This window comes from Salmo salar, chromosome 22, assembly GCF_965601325.2.
Source record: "Salmo salar chromosome 22, fSalSal1, whole genome shotgun sequence".
Taxonomy (NCBI): Eukaryota; Metazoa; Chordata; class Actinopteri; order Salmoniformes; family Salmonidae; genus Salmo; species Salmo salar.
The window spans coordinates 34,847,689-34,868,502 of NC_138312.1; the positions used below are offsets into that span (position 1 = coordinate 34,847,689).

Sequence of the window (20,814 nt, forward strand, 5' to 3'; positions counted from 1 at the left end):
TGGGGAGTGTTGCTGCACAGCTATTTTCAGGTCTCTCCAGAGTGTTCGATTGGGTTCAAGTCTGGACTCTGGTTGGGCCACTCAAGGACATTCAGAGACATGTCCGGAAGCCACTCCTGCATTTTCTTGGCTGTGTGCTTAGGGTCGTTGTCCTGTTGGAAGTTAAACCTTTGCCCCAGTCTGAGGTCCTGAGCGCTCTGGAGCAGGTTTTCATCAATGATCTCTCTATACTTTGCTCCATTCATCTTTCCCCAATCCTGACTAGTCTCCCAGTCCCTGCCGCTGAAAAACATTCCCACAGCATGATGCTGCCACCACTATGCTTCACCGTAGGGATGGTGCCAGATTTCCTCCAGACGTGACGTTTGGCATTCAGGCGAAAGAGTTCAATCTTGGTTTCATCAGACTTGTTTCTCAGAGTCTTGTTTCTCATGGTTTGAGAGTCTTTAGGTGCCTTTTGACAAACTTCAAGCATGCTGTCATGTGCCTTTTACTAAGGAGTGGATTGCTGCCACCACCTGTTCTCGGGGTGATGAGAGGGGTTGGGTTTGCACCAGACATAGCATTTTCCTTGATGGAAAAAAAGCTAAATTTTTGTCTCATCTGACCAGATGATCTTCTTCCATATGTTTTGGGAGTCTCCCACCCAGGGGCGAAAATCTGATATCCACTTTGGAGGGGACAATTACATGAAATTTTCTCAAGAGCAATTCCTGAGGGGGACACCAAAAGTAGTGCTGTAACACATAGCCTACATTGTAATATGGTAAATGTATATTGAGGAACCAAAGAAATAAGGTGTTTGCCGTACTCCTAACTACCGGTACCCAAAACTACACAACTAATCACAACAGCAATACCATTGCCTTTAACAAATCTTAGTTCAGTCACCAGTTTAAGTTGAGAGTGGGGGTATCCATGGCATTTTCCAATTATGTTCCTATTTTACAAGTCAAAAAAATTGAGAACCTTTCATAATGTTGCCAAACAAAGACTCAACAAACTTACCTGAGACTCCCTGTCTCTGCCAGTCTGTCCCTGCATATCTGTCCCCAACTCTGCTGTCTGTGTGCCATCTGTTGCCTGCTCTGCCTAATGACATCATTGTGAAACATTTCCATTAGAATTTCATTTCTTTCTTATGAACATTTTTATCAACTAGTCTTTGAGATATTAGGCTACTAGGGTTCTTACTATGCGTTTTGGTGTATTGAAAAATACTCTGATGTCCGTCTTTTATTTTTCTGCCATTTTTCTACCTGGCTGGCAGCTGGCTACACACACACACAGTGTGTAGGTTATTTACAGTAGGAGATGGGCTTCTATCATCTTCAATCATTCTATTTGGGCTTCGATCTAAAAGGTAGCTAGCAAATGTGAAACGGATTAAAATGACAAGAGTTGACAGCTGTATGAGTTCACCATTTACACAACATATGCTGCAACCTTTTGTAATCTTAATAGTTTGTTTCATATTGGCTGGCTTCCAACAATAGCTGAATTTGCAAAGTTAGCGAGCACCAATTCAGTTTCAGTGGTGTTTGCTATAATCTTTGCTACCCGGGTTAAATAAAGGTGAAATAAAATAAATAAATGTTCCCTTGCGACAATTTAGCTTTTGCAACGAGACCATTAAATATATTTAAGACAATGGTAGAAGAGAGTGTAGTTCTGTTCAGTTTGGATTTCAGTTTATCGCTAACCTTATCACAGGGACTTTGAAGCACTAACTTACATCATCTGCATGCTGATTCCATCTTTGACGACGCCACATAAATGGAATAGGTACAAGCTAGCTTAATAGTTAATATTTGCGCGCTAGCTCTGCATATTCAGCTAGTGTGTGTGTGCGCGATTGACTGGATGAACCTCACGGCAGTTACATGCAAACTAAGGAACTGGCAGTGGATCAAACCATTGTGAGGCAAAGGGCGGGGGGGTCGCAATCTTTTGAAACTTAAAAACGCGCTATTAAGTGTCTATAATCAGCACAATTGCTTTCATTGCGTATTATTAATATTATTTAAATTACATAGTTATGTTTCAGTGATATATTGGGGGGGACAAATCATATTTTTCCCAGGGTGGGGGGTCGTGTCCCCCCCGTCCCCCCCAGGATTTCCGCCCCCTACTCCCACCTGCCTTTTGGCGTACACCAAACGCATTTGCTTATGTTTTTCTTTAAGCAATGGCTTTTTTCTGGCCATTCTTCTGTAAAGGCCAGCTCTGTGGAGTGTACGGCTTCAAGTGGTCCTATGGACAGATGCTCCAATCTCCGCTGTGGAGCTTTGCAGCTCCTTCAGGGTTATCTTTGGTCTCTTTGTTGCCTCTGAATAATGCTCTCCTTGCCTGGTCTGTGAGTTTTGGTGGGCGGCCCTCTCTTGGCAGGTTTGTTGTGGTGCCAAAGTCTTTCCATTTTTTAATAATGGTGCTCCGTGGGATGTTCAAAGTTTTGGATATTTTTTTATAACCCAACCCTGATCTGTACTTCTGCACAACTTTGTCCCTGACCTGTTTGGCGAGCTCCTTGGTCTTCATGGTGCCCCTTGCTTAGTGGTGTTGCAGACTCTGGAGCATTTCAGAACAGGTGTGTATATACTGAGATCATGTGACAGATCATGTGACAGTTAGGTTGCACACAGGTGGACTTTATTTAACTAATTATGTGACTTCTGAAGGTAATTGGTTCACCAGATCTTATTTAGGGGCTTCATAGCAAAGGAGGTGAATACATATGCACACACCACTTTTTCATTTACAAGTAATTTTTTAAATTTCACTTTTCTAATTTGGACTATTCTGTGTATGTCCATTACATGAAATCCAAATAAAAATCCATGTAAATTACAGGTTGTAATGCAACAAAATAGGAAAAACGCCAAGGGGATGAATACTTTTGCAAGGCACTGTATCTTGTGGGTCCTCAAATGTTAGATGAGCTCTGAATGCTCACTGTATCTTTCTCTGATCATCATCTTTTTACTATCAGGACACACACACACACACACACACACACACACACACACACACACACACACACACACACACACAGATTCTCTCTCTTCACTAATCATAATCACTGTTCTCATTTCTTAATCTCCAGAAAAGCACAGATTTCAGTTACACTGTGGACACATCCCATTGTATTAACTTTTATCTGTATGTATCTAGCTATGCGGAAAGTAGCGCTGGGCTGGGTCATATAACTTACCTCATCTACTCAAAGTCAAGTTCAGAAACATTTCACACATTTACCCACATTATATTCTATCAAATATATTTTGACACGGTTCGCATTCTAAGCATTCTGTCTCTGCATGGTTCATTGTTATATCTGCTCTGTGAGGATGAGTGTGTTTATCTGTAGGTTGTGTGCTTATATATGTACTGCTTCCAATGCCCTTAACAGCCTGCAACAAGCCACTTAATCGATCTAACGATGCCCCTTATCGTTCATTTTGGTAATGGACAACAAGAGCTGGAACATCATTGATAAAGGTGCCCTTATTTTGCTAGGTTACTGCTTTGTCTTTATTGTATAGCTTGATATGTTTGGTAGAGTTAATGGTAATAGTGTTTTTTATATAAGTCGATGACACAAAAAAACTCATAGAGTTAAGAAGAGTCATACACATAAAGTACGGTATATAATGTCATTTAATATTGGTTCTCTATGGAAGAAGTTTAAACATGAAGCATTTACAAAATATACACAAGGTGATGCATGGATCAATTAACAATAGTTATATTTCAATAATATAGGTTCAAATCAAACACTTTTTTTACATGGTTTGTGCACATGGTTCCATCGGTTGCTCTCTTGTTGCGGTAAGAATGAGGGTTGGGGTTTGTAATGCTCCAGGGAAGACCAATGGACACATACAGTAGATGTACACCTTGCATAACCCAAACAATCGGGCACCTCTTGAACATAGCACCCTTGCTTTGTCTTCAATGGTGCTAACATCATACAGCAATCAACTCAAACAAATGGAGTAGGAACCAGTCAGAAATATTATATCCAATATGTACAACAATAGAATACCTTAAAACATATAACCCGACAAATATGGTCTAAAATGTCCAAATAGTATCTCCCTGATTACAGCATACAAATACAATCCATCCTACTCTCAATTCTTACAAATGTAAATAATACATTTTCTCATCAAATCCCAAATATTTGATTTCCAAAAAGCTTGATGACGTGATGTTGAAAATAGCTTAGGTCATTATAACAGTGTATAACACAGTCAGTTAGGGATCTAATTGTGTGTTTTATACATTGCTATTGCTCTATCATATGGGTTGATTTCAGATGTGTGTTGATGTATGGAAAGTGCTTTGTTATTCATTGAACAGCCTGTGTAGGGTGAATGTGTAGGAAGAAAATATATAGTTTGTGTGTATTTCCCTTTCTCATATGAAGAGGGTGTCCTTCCTTCTTGCTGGTTTGCCCCTGTTTGTCTGTTGCGGACAGAAGGACATAGTGAAGCGTGGAATCAGAGAGGAGGAATGGAACAGAATTTTGGTCTTCAATCACTGTCACCGGGAGTTATGGGTAATGGAGGATTTTTAGACCCTCGTTCCTCAACTTTGGGAGTTGAGTTGGTCTAAGATGGTGCTTTGCCATTTAACTCACAGCACACCGACTTGTTCAGCAGACTATAAGTCTATGAGTCTTTTAGAGATTTTACCAGCTCTGGGTATTGTTCATGAGGTCATAGTTCAAGTCTCCACCCTCCTCTTTTCCTCCATCTTCCTTTGAGATGCCTCTCAGTCCACTCATTTACCTTGTCCAACCCTGCTTCTGCCCCAGTCCCAGCTCCAGCACACACAGCTCATCGAAGAGAGCCTGATGTTGACTGGCTGGTGGCTTATGGCTGGAGTGAAGGGATCATTAGGGTGTTTCCCAAGAGGACTGCCCCTTTCGGGGGTCCTGTAGTCAGTGGGTGTCCCTGTGGGCTGTGGTTCCTCCAGGCCCTTAGAGGTCGATGCTGAAGGCCAGCAGTTTGTCGGAGTGCAGGTTGTTGAGGGTGCGCAGGTCGGGCAGGCGCAGCAGCAGCTTGGGGAAGAGGGCGCTGTCGTCAGGGCGACGGCGGGTGATGAGCGAGCGCAGGGCTTTGATCAGACTCTCCTGAAGCTGCTCCACTGCAACAACGTCAGCCATACCTGAACGGTCTGCGAGACGAGAGGAGAGAGGGTTAGATGCATCGCGAAAAAGCAAATCAAAACATATGTGATTTTTTAAAGAGATCTAGAGTGTGTCTCTTATGAGTCTCTTACCAGCAGACACTAGCACCACAGCCATGAAGAGGGCCATCTCATCGGGCTCCAGGCCCAGAGCTCCCAGCTTCTCACTGAACTCAAACATGGCGTCCAGCAGAGTGCCCATGCCCAGCGCCCGCAGGGACATCAGGGGGTATGTTTGGCCGTTCAGGAAGGTCACCGTCTTCTCCTTGGGGTCAAACAGCGAGCAGAACCTGACCATCAGCACCTGGAAGGTGCCGGCCTTAAGCAGCATGACCTGGTCATGCTGGCTGAGACTCTGGAACCCTGGGATGCTCTTGGCAAACTCCACCACCTCCTTGACGGCCGGGGTGAAGCACTGGGAGAAGGCCTCCCATATCTGCTGGCTGGAACGGTCACGGGGGGCCACAGGACATGCGTTCAGGGGACACGCCTGAGACAGAGGGAGAGGGTTAGAATGGCTCTATGACACTCCTACAATCATGTGTGTATTGTATATATAGTAATACTAAGGAAATACACAGCATTTTAATGAGACTCACCAGAACTTTGGCACCTCCACTCAACTTCCAGGGGCAGGTGGTCTGGTTTTGAGACTTGCCGGCTGGAAAGCTGTTTTGGTTGGCTTGGAAGGTCTGAGCGGACTGGCTTCCATTGGACATTGGGCATTGACTCTGATTGGATGATGGTTGGTAGGTATACTGGGCGTTGTCAACATTGTTGTTGCGTGGGCAGCGAGAGGGGGTCTGGTAGCTTTGTGTGGGGTGTGACTGGTACCCCTGAGAGGGGTTGGAATGGGAGTGGGTTTGGTGTGCCGGGTAAGAGTAGCCAGACTCATGTGCTGGATTGTTGCGGATATTGTTGTTGTTGATGTTGACGGCCATCTTGATTACTGGCTTCACATCCTCTTGGGCGAAGATGTTGTGGTAGGCAGAGGAAATGGAATCTCCAGATTCTGGACTGGCTGGGGCCTCAGAGGAAGAAGGTGAGGAGTCAATCTCCATGGATGCTGATTCGTTGAGGCTGTTCATGTAGCTCTGCATCTCGTCCAATAGCCTCTGCTTCTCACGCTTGGGGATACGCCCAAAACGCACAGCTGAGGAGAAGGAGGACAAGGGGAAAATAAGTTAGCTAATGAATTGATAATGCCGATGGCAGTTACTAGAGCTAGTATAGCAGTGGCCTGATACTTATCTATCTAATTCAATCTTTTACTCCCTGACACTGATTGGGAGTGCAATCACTGTATGGCATGATTACTGACTAAACCTACAGGGTACAGAGAGCTGGGGGAGATTTCTCTCCTCTCTATATAACCAGTCTGTTTCAATCAACCATCAAATGCCATGGTATACCACCCCCTTTCCTCTCCTCATTTGACTTCTTCATCCCCCTCTTTATCTCTCCAAACTTCCCATCCCCCTCTCTATAGCGCACCTCCTCTGCCAAAGCTATTTATAGTCTGCTTACTGTATGCTACACCCCTTCCCCCAATCTCTTTCCCTCCTGCTCCCACTATCCTGATCACTCTCTTTCTACCTCGCCCCTCGCTCCTCTCTGTGTTTCTGTTAAGCACTCGTTCTTTTCTCTATGAAAATAGGTTACTGGGTCAGCTGGAGTAAACATTGTCATTGACTGAGTGACACAGTGAGGGAGGAGAGGAGATGTCAATGTAGAGGAGAGTGAGAAGGTAAAGGACTGAGAGGGTGAAGGAGTAAGAGGGTGAGGAGGTAATATGGTATGAGTAAAGGGGTGAAGGAAATGAGAGGATGATTGAATGAGAGTTAGGGATTAAGGGAATGAGAATGAAGGGTAAAAAGCTGGAAAGGGAAAATGGGTTAGATGAGTGATGTCAAAAATGTAGTTTTAAATGAATGCCTTGTATTCATACATTAAATCTTCAAATATCAAAGGTATCAAAAAAAGGTCTAACACCTATGCTGTGATAATAGTGCCTTTTCAGTAATTGGCGTAATGGTGGGTCATTTTCCTCCTCACTAGCGTTTTCCTTTTATAGGTCACCTCAAAATTTTTGCTCCAGAAAAGTAGATGATTTATTATCACCTAGTTTAGAGAGATCTCAGGAGGGTACGGTGGCCTGTAGGGAAATGATGCCATACAGGAGAGGGATGGAGCTGAGCCTCTAACTGTACCAACTGTACTATCCTCCAATAATATTTGAATAGTTTACCAGTATTAGAACATGCCCTATTAAATGTATTTTTTATTGTTTTTCCTTTATTTAACTAGGCAAGTCAGTTAAGAACAAATTGTTATTTTCAATGACGGCCTAGGAACAGTGGGTTAACTGCCTTGTTCAGGGGCAGAACGACAGATTTTTACCTTGTCAGCTCGGGGATTTGATCTCGCAACCTTTCGGTTACTAGTCCAACGCTCTAACCACTAGGCTACATGCCTGTATGTTATACACTTTAGATGGGCAAACACTTTCAATCTGACACAGATGGTATAATGAAGTGGCCAGGGACCTAATTGACAAAAATAAACTGTATTTGCAACAGTTTTTCCCATGACTGATGACTACTGGGACTCCTCAGCTGCTTCTGTCATCAATCAGAGATGGAGAAGGAGTAGAAGAAAGAACAGGAGAGATGATGGAGAGAGAGAGAACGGATGGGGCATTGAGGAGGTGTAACTGAAGAACGAGAATGATGCCAGATATAGATGGAATGTTCTCTTACCATCTCTGGACATGCCCACGGAGAGACACTTCTTGAAACGGCAGTGCTGGCACCGGTTGCGGTTCATGCGCATGATCAGGCAGCTTTCATTCTTCACACACATCTTGTAGTGGATGTTCTGCTGGATGCTGCGGCGGAAGAAACCCTTGCAGCCTTCACAGGCGTGAACGCCGTAATGGAAGCCAGATGCGATGTCCCCGCAGACCTTACACAGGAGCACCATGCCTCCTGTCTCTGTGAGGTACACAGAGAGGAATGATTGGTTAGACATTATAATAGACAAATATAATAAGAAAAAATAAAGACTGAAAGCCAGTAGAAGTGGTACTTACTGGTGAAGGTGCCAGTGAAGCCGCAGGGCCTCTTGGCCACCATAGGGTGGGCGTAGGTATTGCCAGAGGATGTAGTGGTTGTAGAGGCACTGGCTTCAGGGAACTGGAAGACTAGTTTGGGTGAAGGTCCTCCCCTGTTCTCCCCTCTTTCTCTCTTCAGAGGGCCGATCTCGGGGAAGGAGACAGGCTCAGGAGATGAGGATTGGGAGTGGGAGGACCGGGGGGACTGGGTCTGGTACCCGCTGGAGGGGCTGCCAGGGCTGGGGCTGGCACTACCAGATGAGCCAGCATACAGTATCACACCACCTGGAGGGCAAAGAGGACGAGAAGAGAGAGGGGCAGTTAGTGTCACTGCTGTCACCGTGTCACAAGGAAGCAGACAGAAGGCTATGCTGCCAGCAAACTATCGGTGCAAAGATGCATAGATCAATATCTATATCTGTGTTGAAATAGTTCCACACGCACACAGACAGGCACACAATGTAGGTAGGTCAACTAACAGATACGTGTTGAGCAATAGGCTACTTTGATTAGGTGCCTGTCTTTACTTAGCTGGGTTACCAAACATGAACACACCTCCTGCTTGTGTAGTCGACATTTAAACCATAGTCAGTCTCAAAGAAGACGATAAAAGGTCAAAGGTCAGAATGTGTCTGGAGAATGAGGTCAAATCTAACTGGGGACCAACTTGATATTTGTCAATAGTCTTTTTCCAAAATGTGCATATAAGACTTCAAAACAAGCATTATAATTCTAGCTTTGACTAATTCAGTGTTAGATGATGTGGGACCTTGAATTTATACAAAAACAAAATAATAAAACAATTCCAACAATGGCCAGGTTTTGTTACAAATATTTCTTGGCTATATAAGTTACTCAAAGTTCTCACTCAAATTCTTCAATGTTCGAAAGCAAGTTGGGGATGTAAACTCGGAAATGTCTCATTACTGCCTCCCTCCCTCCCTTCACTGTAAAGATCGTGCTCTGTGTACGAAAAGAGCGACAGCCCCTCACGTGTACGCTGAGCCAGCCAGCCTGGAGCCAGCTGCCTCCTCGCTCTAAAAGCAAGCCTTGCTTTTCCCCCTGGCGGCGCGCCCGGAGCTTGTTCATACCGCCAGCCACCTGACCGCCGACTCACATGGACTCCTGACACAGTTCCCGTTAGGGCTCACAAGGCGCTTTCCGCAGTCCCGTGTAGACAACAGCCGCAGTACAATAACAGGCAGCTGGGAGCTCACGTTTGAAAGAGAGGGCTTTAGTACTGTACGTACAGAGGGAAGGCAGGGCAGTCTACTGTGTGTATAATGCCATGCATTCCACTGAGTCTCCGGAAACCCAGAGGGGGTGACATACAAAGCTGTTTTGTTGGTGTTTTACTCAGTCAAGGGAAGTTATATGTATCACAAACCCGTGCCCACATAGATTGAATGATTTTTTCAGTGACTGAACAAGCAAATTAAAGCATTCTTACACATAGGCTATGTCCATCAGCATCCCATAGGTGTTACATCAGTTCCTTTGAACCTTATTATGTGAGTTACAATTCATGCAGTTACAGTTGAAGTCGGAAGTTTACATACACTTAGGTTGGAGTCATTATTAAAACTCGTTTTTCAACCACTCCACACATTTCTTGTTAACAAACTATAGCTTTGGCAAGTCGGTTAGGACATCTACTGTGTGCATGACACAAGTAATTTGTCCAACAATTGTTTACATACAGATTATTTCACTTATAATTCACTGTATCACAATTCCAGTGGGTCAGAAGTTTACATAAACTAAATTAACTGTGCCTTTAAACAGCTTGGAAGATTCCATGGCTTTAGAAGCTTCTGATAGGCTAATTGACAGAATTTGAGTCAATTGGAGGTGTACCTGTGGATGTATTTCAAGGCCTACCTTCAAACTCAGTGCCTCTTTGCTTGACATCATGGGAAAATCAATAGAAATCAGCCAAGACTTCAGAAAAACAATTCTACACCTCCACATGTCTGGTTCATCCTTGGGAGCAATTTCCAAACGCACGAAGGTACCACGTTCATCTGTACAAACAATAGTACGCAAGTATAAACACCATAGGACCATGCAGCCGCCGTACCGCTCAGGAAGGAGACACGTTCTGTCACCTAGAGATGAACGTACTTTGGTGTAAAGTGCAAATCAATCCCAGAACAACAGCAAAGAACCTTGTGAAGATGCTGGAGGAAACAGGTTCAAAAGTATCTATATCCACAGTAAAATGAGTCCTATATCAACATAACCTGAAAGGCCGCTCAGCAAGGAAGAAGCCACTGCTCCAAAACAGCCATAAAAAAGCCAGACTACAGTTTGCATCTGCACATGGGGACAAAGATAATACTTTTTGGAGAAATGTCCTCTGGTCTGATGAAACAAAAATAGTACTGTTTGGCCATAATGACCATCGTTATGTTTGGAGGAAAAATGGGGAGGCTTGCAAGCCGAAGAACACCATCCCAACCGTGAAGAACATGGGTGGCAGCATCATGTTGTGGAGGTGCTTTGCTGCAGGGACTTGTGCACTTCACAAAATAGATGATATCATGAGGTAGGGAAATTATGTGGATATATTGAAGCAACATCTCAAGACATCAGTCAGGAAGTTAAAACTTGGTTGCAAATGGGTCTTCCAAATGGACAATGACCCCAAGCATACTTCCAAAGTTGTGGCAAAATGGATTAAGGACAACAAAGTCAAGGTATTGGAGTGGCCATCACAAAGCCCTGACCTCAATCCTATAGAAAATTTGTGGGCAGAACTGAAAAAGCGTGTGCGAGCAAGGAGGCCTACAAACCTGATTCAGTTACACCAGCTCTGTCAGGAGGAATGGGACAAAATTCACCCAACTTATTGTGGGAAGCTTGTGGAAGACTACCTGAAATATTTGACCCAAGTGAAACAATTTAAAGGCAATGCTATCAAATACTAATTGAGTGTATGTAAACTTCTGACCCACTGGGAATGTGATGAAAGAAATAAAAGCTGAAATAGATAATTCTCTCTACCATTATTCTGACATTTCACATTCTTAAAATAAAGTGGTGATCCTAACAGACCTAAGACAGGGAATTTTTACTAGGATTAAATGTCAGGAATTGTGAAAAACTGGGTTTAAATGTATTTGGCTAAGGTGTATGTAAACTTCTGACTTCAACTGTAGTTATCTGACTGATTACACATCTGTCACGTCCTGACCATCGTAAGTTGTTATTTTCTATGGTAGAGTAGGTCAGGGCGTGTTTGTTCGTTTTTGTATTTCTATGTTTAGTTACTAGTTTTGTATTTCTAGGTTGGTTTTTGTTTGGCATGACCTCCAATTAGAGGCAGCCGGTTGTCGTTGCCTCTAATTGGAGGTCATATTTAAGTTGATGTTTGTGCCACTTGGTTTTTGTGGGTGATTACATTTTGTGAGTAGTGTTTGTTCCTCCTGCGTCACGGTTTATTGTTTTGTCCTTCAGTTTATTTTGGTATTGCATTAAGTTTCACAGTTTAATAAATATGTGGAACGAAACAGACGCTGCATTTTGGTCCGATCATTCAGACAGCCGTGACAACACCTGATCGAAATTATATGCAAATCAGACTTTTATGTTTTCAATACAGGTCAGACAAATTTGCAAATTCAATAGCATATGACTCCAATATCTTGACTGTCAGTTTTTTTCATATTTGCATCCTTTACCCCCCTTTTTCCCAGGGACCTTGAATTATCTATGAAACATCATGTAGATCTGCCTCCTGCCTTCCCTTCTTTCTCTCTCTCTCTGCTGGAGGAGACACGTGCTGCTGGCTGGGAATGTCTGTTTAGCTTAAATTGAGTGTGCCTGATTGTAATTCCTCTGCCAGCACGTGTCAACACTGACTGGCGGAGATTAACTCTGCTGGGGCTTCACTGTTTGCATGTGGCTTCCTCTACGCTACCTGACAGTCTGACTTTAAATCCCCCCCCCCCAACACACACACACTGCCCTATTGCAGTCCTCCTCTTTATCCTCTCACATCCTCACATGCATACAGCCCCATGTGAAGTTTAGGCTCCACACCCACCTAAGTTGTTCCCAGTGATTCTCACATAGTCCTGAGTTGTTGGTTAGGTTTCCAGTGTCAGCCCAGTGAGGGTAACCCAACCCCTGGCCTTCTCTATGGCAGAGAGTCATTTACCAGGAACCTGAGTGTGGCCTGGAGCACTACACTATGACACAGGTGACGACATGTGATATGTGGGGTAGGGCTGTATGACACAGAGCTAGCATAAACAAATAGACAGTAACTAACCCCTCCTTCCTTCCTCTCTCATGGGAGTCCCATCCACCCTTAGATGGGAATCAGCCAGGTGGCATGTTTGCCATATGCGATATGTATGGCAAATCTATAAGGAAACGCCCTTTACTAACTTCCTTACCCTCTCGTGTAATGGGGTGGCACGTGGACCACTTGGCCATGAGGTAAGAGTCAGGTGGGAAAACACTCAGCTTGGACAGAAATACATATCTTTCAAACCAAATATGAATTTTATTTGATTTACCTCTAACCCTAATTGTATAAAGACCAAATAGCTCATAAACCATATTGTAATTATGTCCTTTATAACATGACAATCTAATGACTATGAGATTAGTTTATTCAAGGTAAAGCCCACATCCCTTCCCATCTGATAACCAGGCTTCTCACCTTCCCCCCTGTCCTAAATCACATATATAATGGTACCATAGCCACTGCTGTTGTAGAACCTCCATACTCTGTCACTGAGGTTGAGGTCAGCTTTATCTCCAGTGCTTAGAGGGAAGTCAGCTAAACGGCCAGGGTTTAAATCAGGTGAGGAGACTCGTGTGTGAGCTAATCTGATAGTGGGCAGGGCTGGAGGGGAGTGCCACAACATGAGTCACACCAATGCCCTCCCTCTCTCGGTGACCCCTAACACCCTTACTCACTCCCTCCTTCCCTCCAGACACTGTCTCCTTGTGTAATCTATAATCTCATTGGCCTTCATTTGGAAGTGTTTGGTGCTTTAATGAAAGAGTGACTCTATAAATAAATTACAGTGAATAAGACTGATATTCTGAGGTGAAAAATTGGTTAATAACAAAAATACATTGAATACCAGTAGAGTAATAATAATATATTTTCCAGTTACTCATAAACAGAATAGCCTGTGCAATTATTGGCAGAAGTAGGGCAATACAACAATTACCTTGGAGTAGAAGCTTATAGATACTTTGACATAGTAAGCAAACATAGTATAGCTATATTATACAGACAGACTAGACGACCATTCAAACAGAATGTTCGAGGTTTTGAGTTCGCTAGTTAGGTTTACTTGTCAGGGTCATTTGTGATATCAATGAGTGGACTATTGCTACAATGTAGGCTATCCTCAACACGTGACATTTTGGCTATTGATACGATGTATAAGAAATCTATCACAATATCCGCTATATTGGATATACTGTACAATACGTCATACTATTCAGTTGTCTTTCCCAAAGAAAATATATCGGCGTGAAGAAATAAACACAAACCTAGTTAATAGGCTGATAAACGTTCTGACACACTGACCAATCTCTTGCAAAGGCATAACAGGAGTCCCCCGGAAAGGCTGTGAGTACGCCAGGAGCGCGCGAGAAAGATGAATAAATTCGGGAGGGCGGGGTGAGAATCACGCGCGGCACGTGGATGCTGAAGTAAATGCACGTGATGTCGTGCTAGGCATGCACGGTGGGCACTCGGGTAAATCAAGAGCATGATGTCCACCATCATCAGACGGTTGACATGCATGTAATGGCTGAGATACTTATTAGACTCGAGGACATGGCAGTAAATAGGGGGCGCGGTAATTCCATACCAATGCCACAATCCCGTTACCTGCTGTCTTCGGGGAAATACTGTATCTTTGGCAATGGAGTTATCCCAGCCTCAGTTGTGTACGTTAATAACATTACGTTTATGGTAATTGCTTCATATTATGAGTGGCGCCTGACTCAAAATGCAATGCTTGTGTATTGAATATTTAATTAATGCTATTAGAATATCTTTCACTTTAGAATAGTGAGTGGTAAATTTAGTCACCCAGTACAGGGATTTCCTTTATTAGGGAACTACCCCCATATTGTGTCCTGCCAGAGATGAATTTACTGCTATGAATGAGGCAACTTGGTCAACATATCTGTTGAAATGAAGGTTGACCACTACCCATTATTGAGAGTGGGCTTATGGGCATCATTCCACCGATGCCAGTGATCCATTAGCCAATAGGATATGGTTGGCACCCAAACATATATTTAATTTAACTTAGTGTAATTCATATTTGCATAAATACCTTTTGTATTCCATACCTTGTATTTTTGAATATCTTATTATATAGTATTGGTAAAATTGTTTTGACTAGCTCTGCTGGCATGTGCAATAGATCAGGGAAGATAATGATAAAACAGTTTTTGTGATCTATTCCCCATCTATTTAATTTGGATCTGGCTTAAATAGCTGTTTGTTCTTAAAAGTTGGCCTTCAAGTCTTGACCAGTTCATTAATAAATTGCTTTGGCTCACATGTCTATGGAATAGGCGTGATAGGTTCTTGACACACGTGTTGAGAGAGCAAAAAGTTGCGCAGCAGCTCTAAACAAGAGGGGAGTCACTAGACAGGGTGCGTGACCAGTTCTGTCAATGAATCACAGACCTGTAAACACGCAATCTCAGGTCAAAGAAGGGAACACCTTTCTGGAGTAGTGCTGATGAAAGGATTCGAATGGCTTTGTTTTCCACACGTCATCCGGTTTGATTAGATTGCGCCAACAATTCTAAACTCTCCAAGTCAAGGCAACTTTAAGCACAAAGTGCATCTGCGCAACAGAGAATCAAAGTTGTTCCAAATGATGTAAAGTAACAATATATCCCTAAAATAATATTGTATGATTAGAAACTGACTAGGCACATGAAGGACAGCCCAGCTACAGCACGACAGAGCATGTAAGGTCGGACCGGTGTGGCACATGAAGGACAGCCCAGCTATAGCACGACAGAGCATGTAAGGTCGGACCGGTGTGGCACATTAAGGACAGCCCAGCTGTAGCACGACAGAGCATGTAAGGTCGGACCGGTGTGGCACATGAAGGACAGCCCAGCTATAGCACGACAGAGCATGTAAGGTCGGACCGGTGTGACACATGAAGGACAGCCCAGCTACAGCACGACAGAGCATGTAAGGTCGGACCGGTGTGGCACATGAAGGATAGCCCAGCTACAGCACGACAGAGCATGTAAGGTCGGACCGGTGTGGCACATGAAGGATAGCCCAGCTACAGCACGACAGAGCATGTAAGGTCGGACCGGTGTGGCACATGAAGGATAGCCCAGCTATAGCACGACAGAGCATGTAAGGTCGGACCGGTGTGGCACATGAAGGATAGCCCAGCTACAGCACGACAGAGCATGTAAGGTCGGACCGGTGTGGCACATGAAGGATAGCCCAGCTACAGCACGACAGAGCATGTAAGGTCGGACCGGTGTGGCACATGAAGGATAGCCCAGCTACAGCACGACAGAGCATGTAAGGTCGGACCGGTGTGGCACATGAGTTGTAGCCCAAAGGCCATCGGTTGGCGATATTGAGTCATTTCATTTTATCATCCAAATGAAATGTATGCAGCCAGCTATTACACCCGCCATCCCCCGTGGGCCGGTTCTTACATAAAACATTCTCCATTCAGGATGCAAAGGCGTTGATTTCATCCTTCACTCGATTTAATGGTGAGAAGGCGGAAAATAAAAACATTTTCCTCCACCATGCTAAAGTGGCTAATGCTATTCCCGGTTGTTGCGTTTCGCATTCAGCCAATCAGGTTGCAGCAGTCTGCTACGACACCAGGGGTGAAAAAAACAGACTGCTGCAACCTGATTAGATTAATGCATCGTAGGGTCGTTCAAGTGGATTTGTCCCAGTTGTATGTGGTAAATACTACCTTCCCACTTGGTTATAAATGCAGCAAAAGACTTGATGATTAGTTGACAAGATGACTCCAATGTTGTACATAAACCCTGGATAACTAATATTGGCACTCCCCAGTAAGAGCAGTCCTCCATAGGAATGAATGGAATTGTACAGTATTTCAATTAAATGCTTCAAGGACAAAATTACATGTATTTATGATTGGTTAGTAATCTCTTGGTTAGTAACCTTTATTTAACTAGGCAAGTCAGTTAAGAACAAATTATTATTTACAATGACACCTACCCCGGCCAAACCCTAACCTTTAAGGAAAATATTTGTATATTATTTTTTATTTCATGTTTAGCTCACATAATATAATTTAAAAGTATGCATTACAGTGTCTGTAATATAATACATGTGACAAAAACGAATGTTGACAAATAATACATAATACATTTCTATAGCTTCCCAAATACTTTTTACAACAGTGTAGGTGTGCCAAGATGGAGGCGAGATGGCTTCAACACAGCGCCCCTATTAGTCATCTAGTGTATATATAAATCATTGCTTGAATCAGGTGTGCTAGCTCTGGAATAGATCAAATACATGGAAGGACTAGGGGTCCCCGAGGAGAGGTTGGAGAACCACTACAACTCAATGAAGGCTTGGCAACCTTCAGGTTTATGGATCAAGCTTCATAAATTACATTTCATTCATGTATCCATTTATATGGATATGCAGTGTAGCCGCTGGCAATACATGATGACATGAACAATCAATTCATTCATTCTCAAATAATAACATTTTAAAAAGAGAATCACAGGAACTGCCCTGGGTATTACCATTACGCACGCAAGGTATAGCCTATGTACCAAACACATTGAAGGAAAATGCCCAAATAGTTCACATTACATTTACTCAGTAGTGTTAATTTACAAGTACAGTATAGGCAAATATATTGATACTTTAGCCTAAAACTGACAATACCATAGATTGGTTATAACGTAATGAAACTCACCAGGGCTGTTTTCCATGTTTTCCGATGGTTGGTTGATTTATAAACGGTATTAAAATTATTTAAAGTTGGTTTGTCTCTGCGTCAATGAGGAGTTTCGTTGATATAGGTCATATAGTCATGAACCGCCAAGGAAGCATAGAGTGGGTTGCCAATCCCAATGACAAAATCAATGAGACTGTGCGCACGTCCTTCAAACCCGTCAAGTGTGAAAGATATCAAAACTGATTTAAAGTTGAGCAAAACCTAAACAGGTTTCGGTTTGGCGAAATAGTTACAAATCGTCTCCAATGTGCGTAATTGCGAACAGGTTCAGTGCCTTTGTTGTCCGTAGCCTGATTTGCTTGGTGTCCGTAGGTCGTGTGATGTACAGTAGGCTGAACTAAACGTTCTTTGAAAATAAATTCCAAGCATTCAGCTCTAGTGCCAGTGTAGTCACCATCAACATCTCCAAAGACATACGTGTGGGAGTAGTTTAAGCACACCCACCCATTAATAGGCAATCCACTTCGCCCACACTAACCAGCACGTTTTCAGGTGTCTGAGAAATGTGACCAGTTTTTTTTGGCCCCCGTTTTTTTGTTCCTTTCAATCTCTGTCGTAGGTTTTGTATGCTAGGGATTACACACTCTCTCTCTCTCTCCTTTTTTCTCTCTCTCTCTTTGTATGCCTATGTCACGCTCTATTAGAATATCTCATCCACCTCTTTTACTCCACCTTTCTTTATTCGTTCTCACGTTTTCATTGGTGGGGAGCTAGAGTGGAGGCGAGACAGTTGGACTCACTCGACATTGGAATGCTGGTAAAGCTCCGCTGCATGTGCGCGCGGCATGTGAGCCACCGAACACGATGTCCTACTGACACACATTCTATGCAAATGTCAGAGGCCTTGTGATAAGAAGGGAGGAGGGAGGGGGCTAGCACATTGAAGTAGGCGGAGCTCACCGTGACTACCGCTCCCTCCACCCTTCCTCCTCTCCACCACGTTCTGCCTTCAGAAGCGATTCTGTTTTTCCTAGAATCTCAGCATCGGATATTGGCATCGGAAATTGGCATGATGAGAATGTGGGTCAACATCAGTTATGAAAAAACACATCAAATAGCAAAGTCAGTTATGAAAAAACATCAAATAGCAACGTTTTCTGTAAAGGCACCTCGTAGGCATCCCGGGTGCCCACGTTTTTTGCGCATAAACATGGATCTGAATTTAGGTCATTGAGCTCCGCTGGAAGGACTCATCTCAGTACATGCGCCTCAAGTTTTCTTATCATATAGCTGGTTTTGAATAAATAAGTCATGATGAGTGACGCAGATGTATACAACTAGGTTATAAAATATTATTATACAACTGGTAAAATAGGGGTTATTTGTGTTATGTTTTCTCTGTGGCAGCTGGTTAGATTTGGTCAATGCTGATAGGCTGCTAGACGTCATCACTTTTAAACCATTGTAGGCCTATAATAGCCTATAGCCAGAGAATGTCCTCACGTGTTATCCGTAATGAAGCAGCGCCACTCCGCGGTGGAGTTCACTGTGCCGCGGCTCACTCCTGCTGGCCAAACGTTATGGTTTGCAGGGGCAGTATGTGAATTATATATGCGTCATATGGCACAAGCTTTAGACCACGTTGCTTCTGATTCAAGAAAAGATTATAGCCTAGAGTCATTCGTCATTATCATGTTTCAGACATTGCTCATTGTTGGTCATATATGAATACATACCATACATGAAACTGGGTCGTCTGGGTATTACTGTAGTCTCGAAAACCTGACCCTAGGCAACACAGGAACTACTTTACTGCCCACATTACTACTTTATCCGCTTTAATAAAATACAAAATAGTACCTAGCAAGATGGAGATTGCCGAGGTCATTTTTAATATATGCATTTCGCAAGTGTCTCGTTTGCATCAACTACCTTAACTAAAACCATTGCAAAGGTTTAAACTTGACCTCGTATTTTTCCGAGTTGCTAGTTGTTTTCCCAGTTGTTTTTCATGACTTCAGTGATCTTCAGGTCGGAAAGTCGGAGCTCTATAAATAGGCCCGAGTTCCCGAATTGGATGACCGTTAAAATCGAGTTTTCCAGTCGGAGCTCGTTTTTTCCCCAGTTTCCGCTGAAGTCGGAGATTTCCGAGCTCCCAGTTGTTCTGAACGCGGCAAGAGTCCCCGGATTTATTCCACCCATTATCGACGCAGGCGGTTTTCTAGACTAGTATTAATGTGTAATTACGCACACAATTTCACGAAAGTACTTCAGTTTACAGTAATACAAAAAATATTTATATCAACTCATATTTAGAATCGGTAACTGACACGTTATTAAGCACAACATAAATGTGGCATAACATTATTTTTAATGGAACATCAAAGAAGTTTGTAGGATTTTGAATAAATAAGTGGTGACAAAGTTGATTGGTTATGAAACACTTGACCAGAGTTGATTGGTTATGACAAACTTGACCAAAGTTGCTTGGTTATTATGACACACTTGATCACACATAGCCACTGATTTCATTGCTCAGTGTTTGTATAGGCTACTGTAAGTAGGCCACAATATATTGACTGTTTCACCAACTGTAGTTGCGAGGGATTCATTATTGGGTTTTATTTGTAGGGTAATAGTATTTGTACATGGTCTTTAAATGGATACATGGTGCTGTCTCTCTCTAGTGGACTGACTATTCCCTTCTCTGCCCTGGCAAGGGTAGCCTTTGACACGACAGCCAGATCCATGTCCTCACGTGTTTATTGTAATGAAGCAGCGCCACTCGCTGGTGGAGTTCATTGTGCCGCCTGCTCACTCCTGGTCAAACGTTATAGTTTAGCAGGGCAGTAGGTGATTTATTTATGCATCATATGGCACAAGCTTCAGACCACGTTGTTTCCGATTCAAGAAACGTGTGTAAAGTTAGTAGTCATTATCATGTTTCAGATATTGGTCATATAACTAACTTATCATGAAACTGCTCCCTTTGTGTATTGCGCAGAATTACACTTAATTCCTACAGTTTACAGAATTTAGAAACTATTTTTATCAACTCATGTTCAGAATGGGTAAATTACACATTCATAAGTACAACATATACAGTACCAGTCAAAAGTTTGGACACACCTACTCATTCAAGGGTTTTTCTTTATTTTTTGGTATTTTCTATATTGTAGAATAATAGGGAAGACATCAACACTATGAAATAACACGTATGAAATCATGTAGTAGCCAAAAAGTGTTAAACAAATCAAAATATATTTGATATTTGATATTCTTCAAAGTAGCCACCCTTTGCCTTGAGGTAAAATACTAAGTCCATATTATGGCAAGAACAGCTCAAATAAGCAATGAGAAACAACAGTCCATCATTACTTGAAGACATGAAGGTCAGTCAATCTGGAAAATTAAAAAAAACTTTGACCGTTTCTTCAAGTGCAGTCTCCTAAACCATCAAGCACTATGATGAAACTGGCTCTCATGAGGACCGCCACAGGAATGGAAGACCCAGAGTTACCTTTGCTGCAGAGGATAAGTTCAGTAGAGTTAACTGCACCTCAGATTGCAGCCCAAATAAAT

The 20,814-nt window shown here is 42.9% G+C and overlaps 1 protein-coding gene across 3 annotated transcripts; it reads right to left on the bottom strand.

The window, feature by feature from the left end:
• Positions 1-3,639: 3,639 nt before the first annotated feature.
• Positions 3,640-19,362, bottom strand: LOC106583303 (nuclear receptor subfamily 1 group D member 2). 3 transcript variants are annotated; one of them, XM_045705202.1, is made up of 6 exons: positions 19,200-19,362; positions 8,285-8,590; positions 7,953-8,186; positions 5,793-6,346; positions 5,287-5,683; positions 3,640-5,181 (listed from the first exon to the last, which is right to left on the bottom strand). In XM_045705202.1, exons 2-6 carry the CDS (start codon positions 8,325-8,327, stop codon positions 4,985-4,987), a joined length of 1,425 nt encoding a protein of 474 aa, XP_045561158.1. In that variant the 5' UTR covers positions 8,328-8,590; positions 19,200-19,362; the 3' UTR covers positions 3,640-4,984. The 3 variants fall into 3 exon arrangements, with proteins under 3 accessions (XP_045561158.1, XP_014022816.1, XP_014022815.1); XM_014167341.3 differs by lacking the exon at positions 19,200-19,362 and adding an exon at positions 18,969-18,992; XM_014167340.3 differs by lacking the exon at positions 19,200-19,362 and adding an exon at positions 17,251-18,095.
• Positions 19,363-20,814: the final 1,452 nt, after the last annotated feature.

What these genes read in the sequence shown, in the direction of transcription:
- LOC106583303 (XM_014167340.3), bottom strand. An exon ending in CTTCACTGGCACCTTCACCA is followed by an intron (nt 8,187 to 8,284) that starts GTAAGTACCACT and finishes TGTACCTCACAG; the next exon opens with AGACAGGAGGCATGGTGCTC. An exon ending in CGTGGGCATGTCCAGAGATG is followed by an intron (nt 6,347 to 7,952) that starts GTAAGAGAACAT and finishes CCTTCTCCTCAG; the next exon opens with CTGTGCGTTTTGGGCGTATC.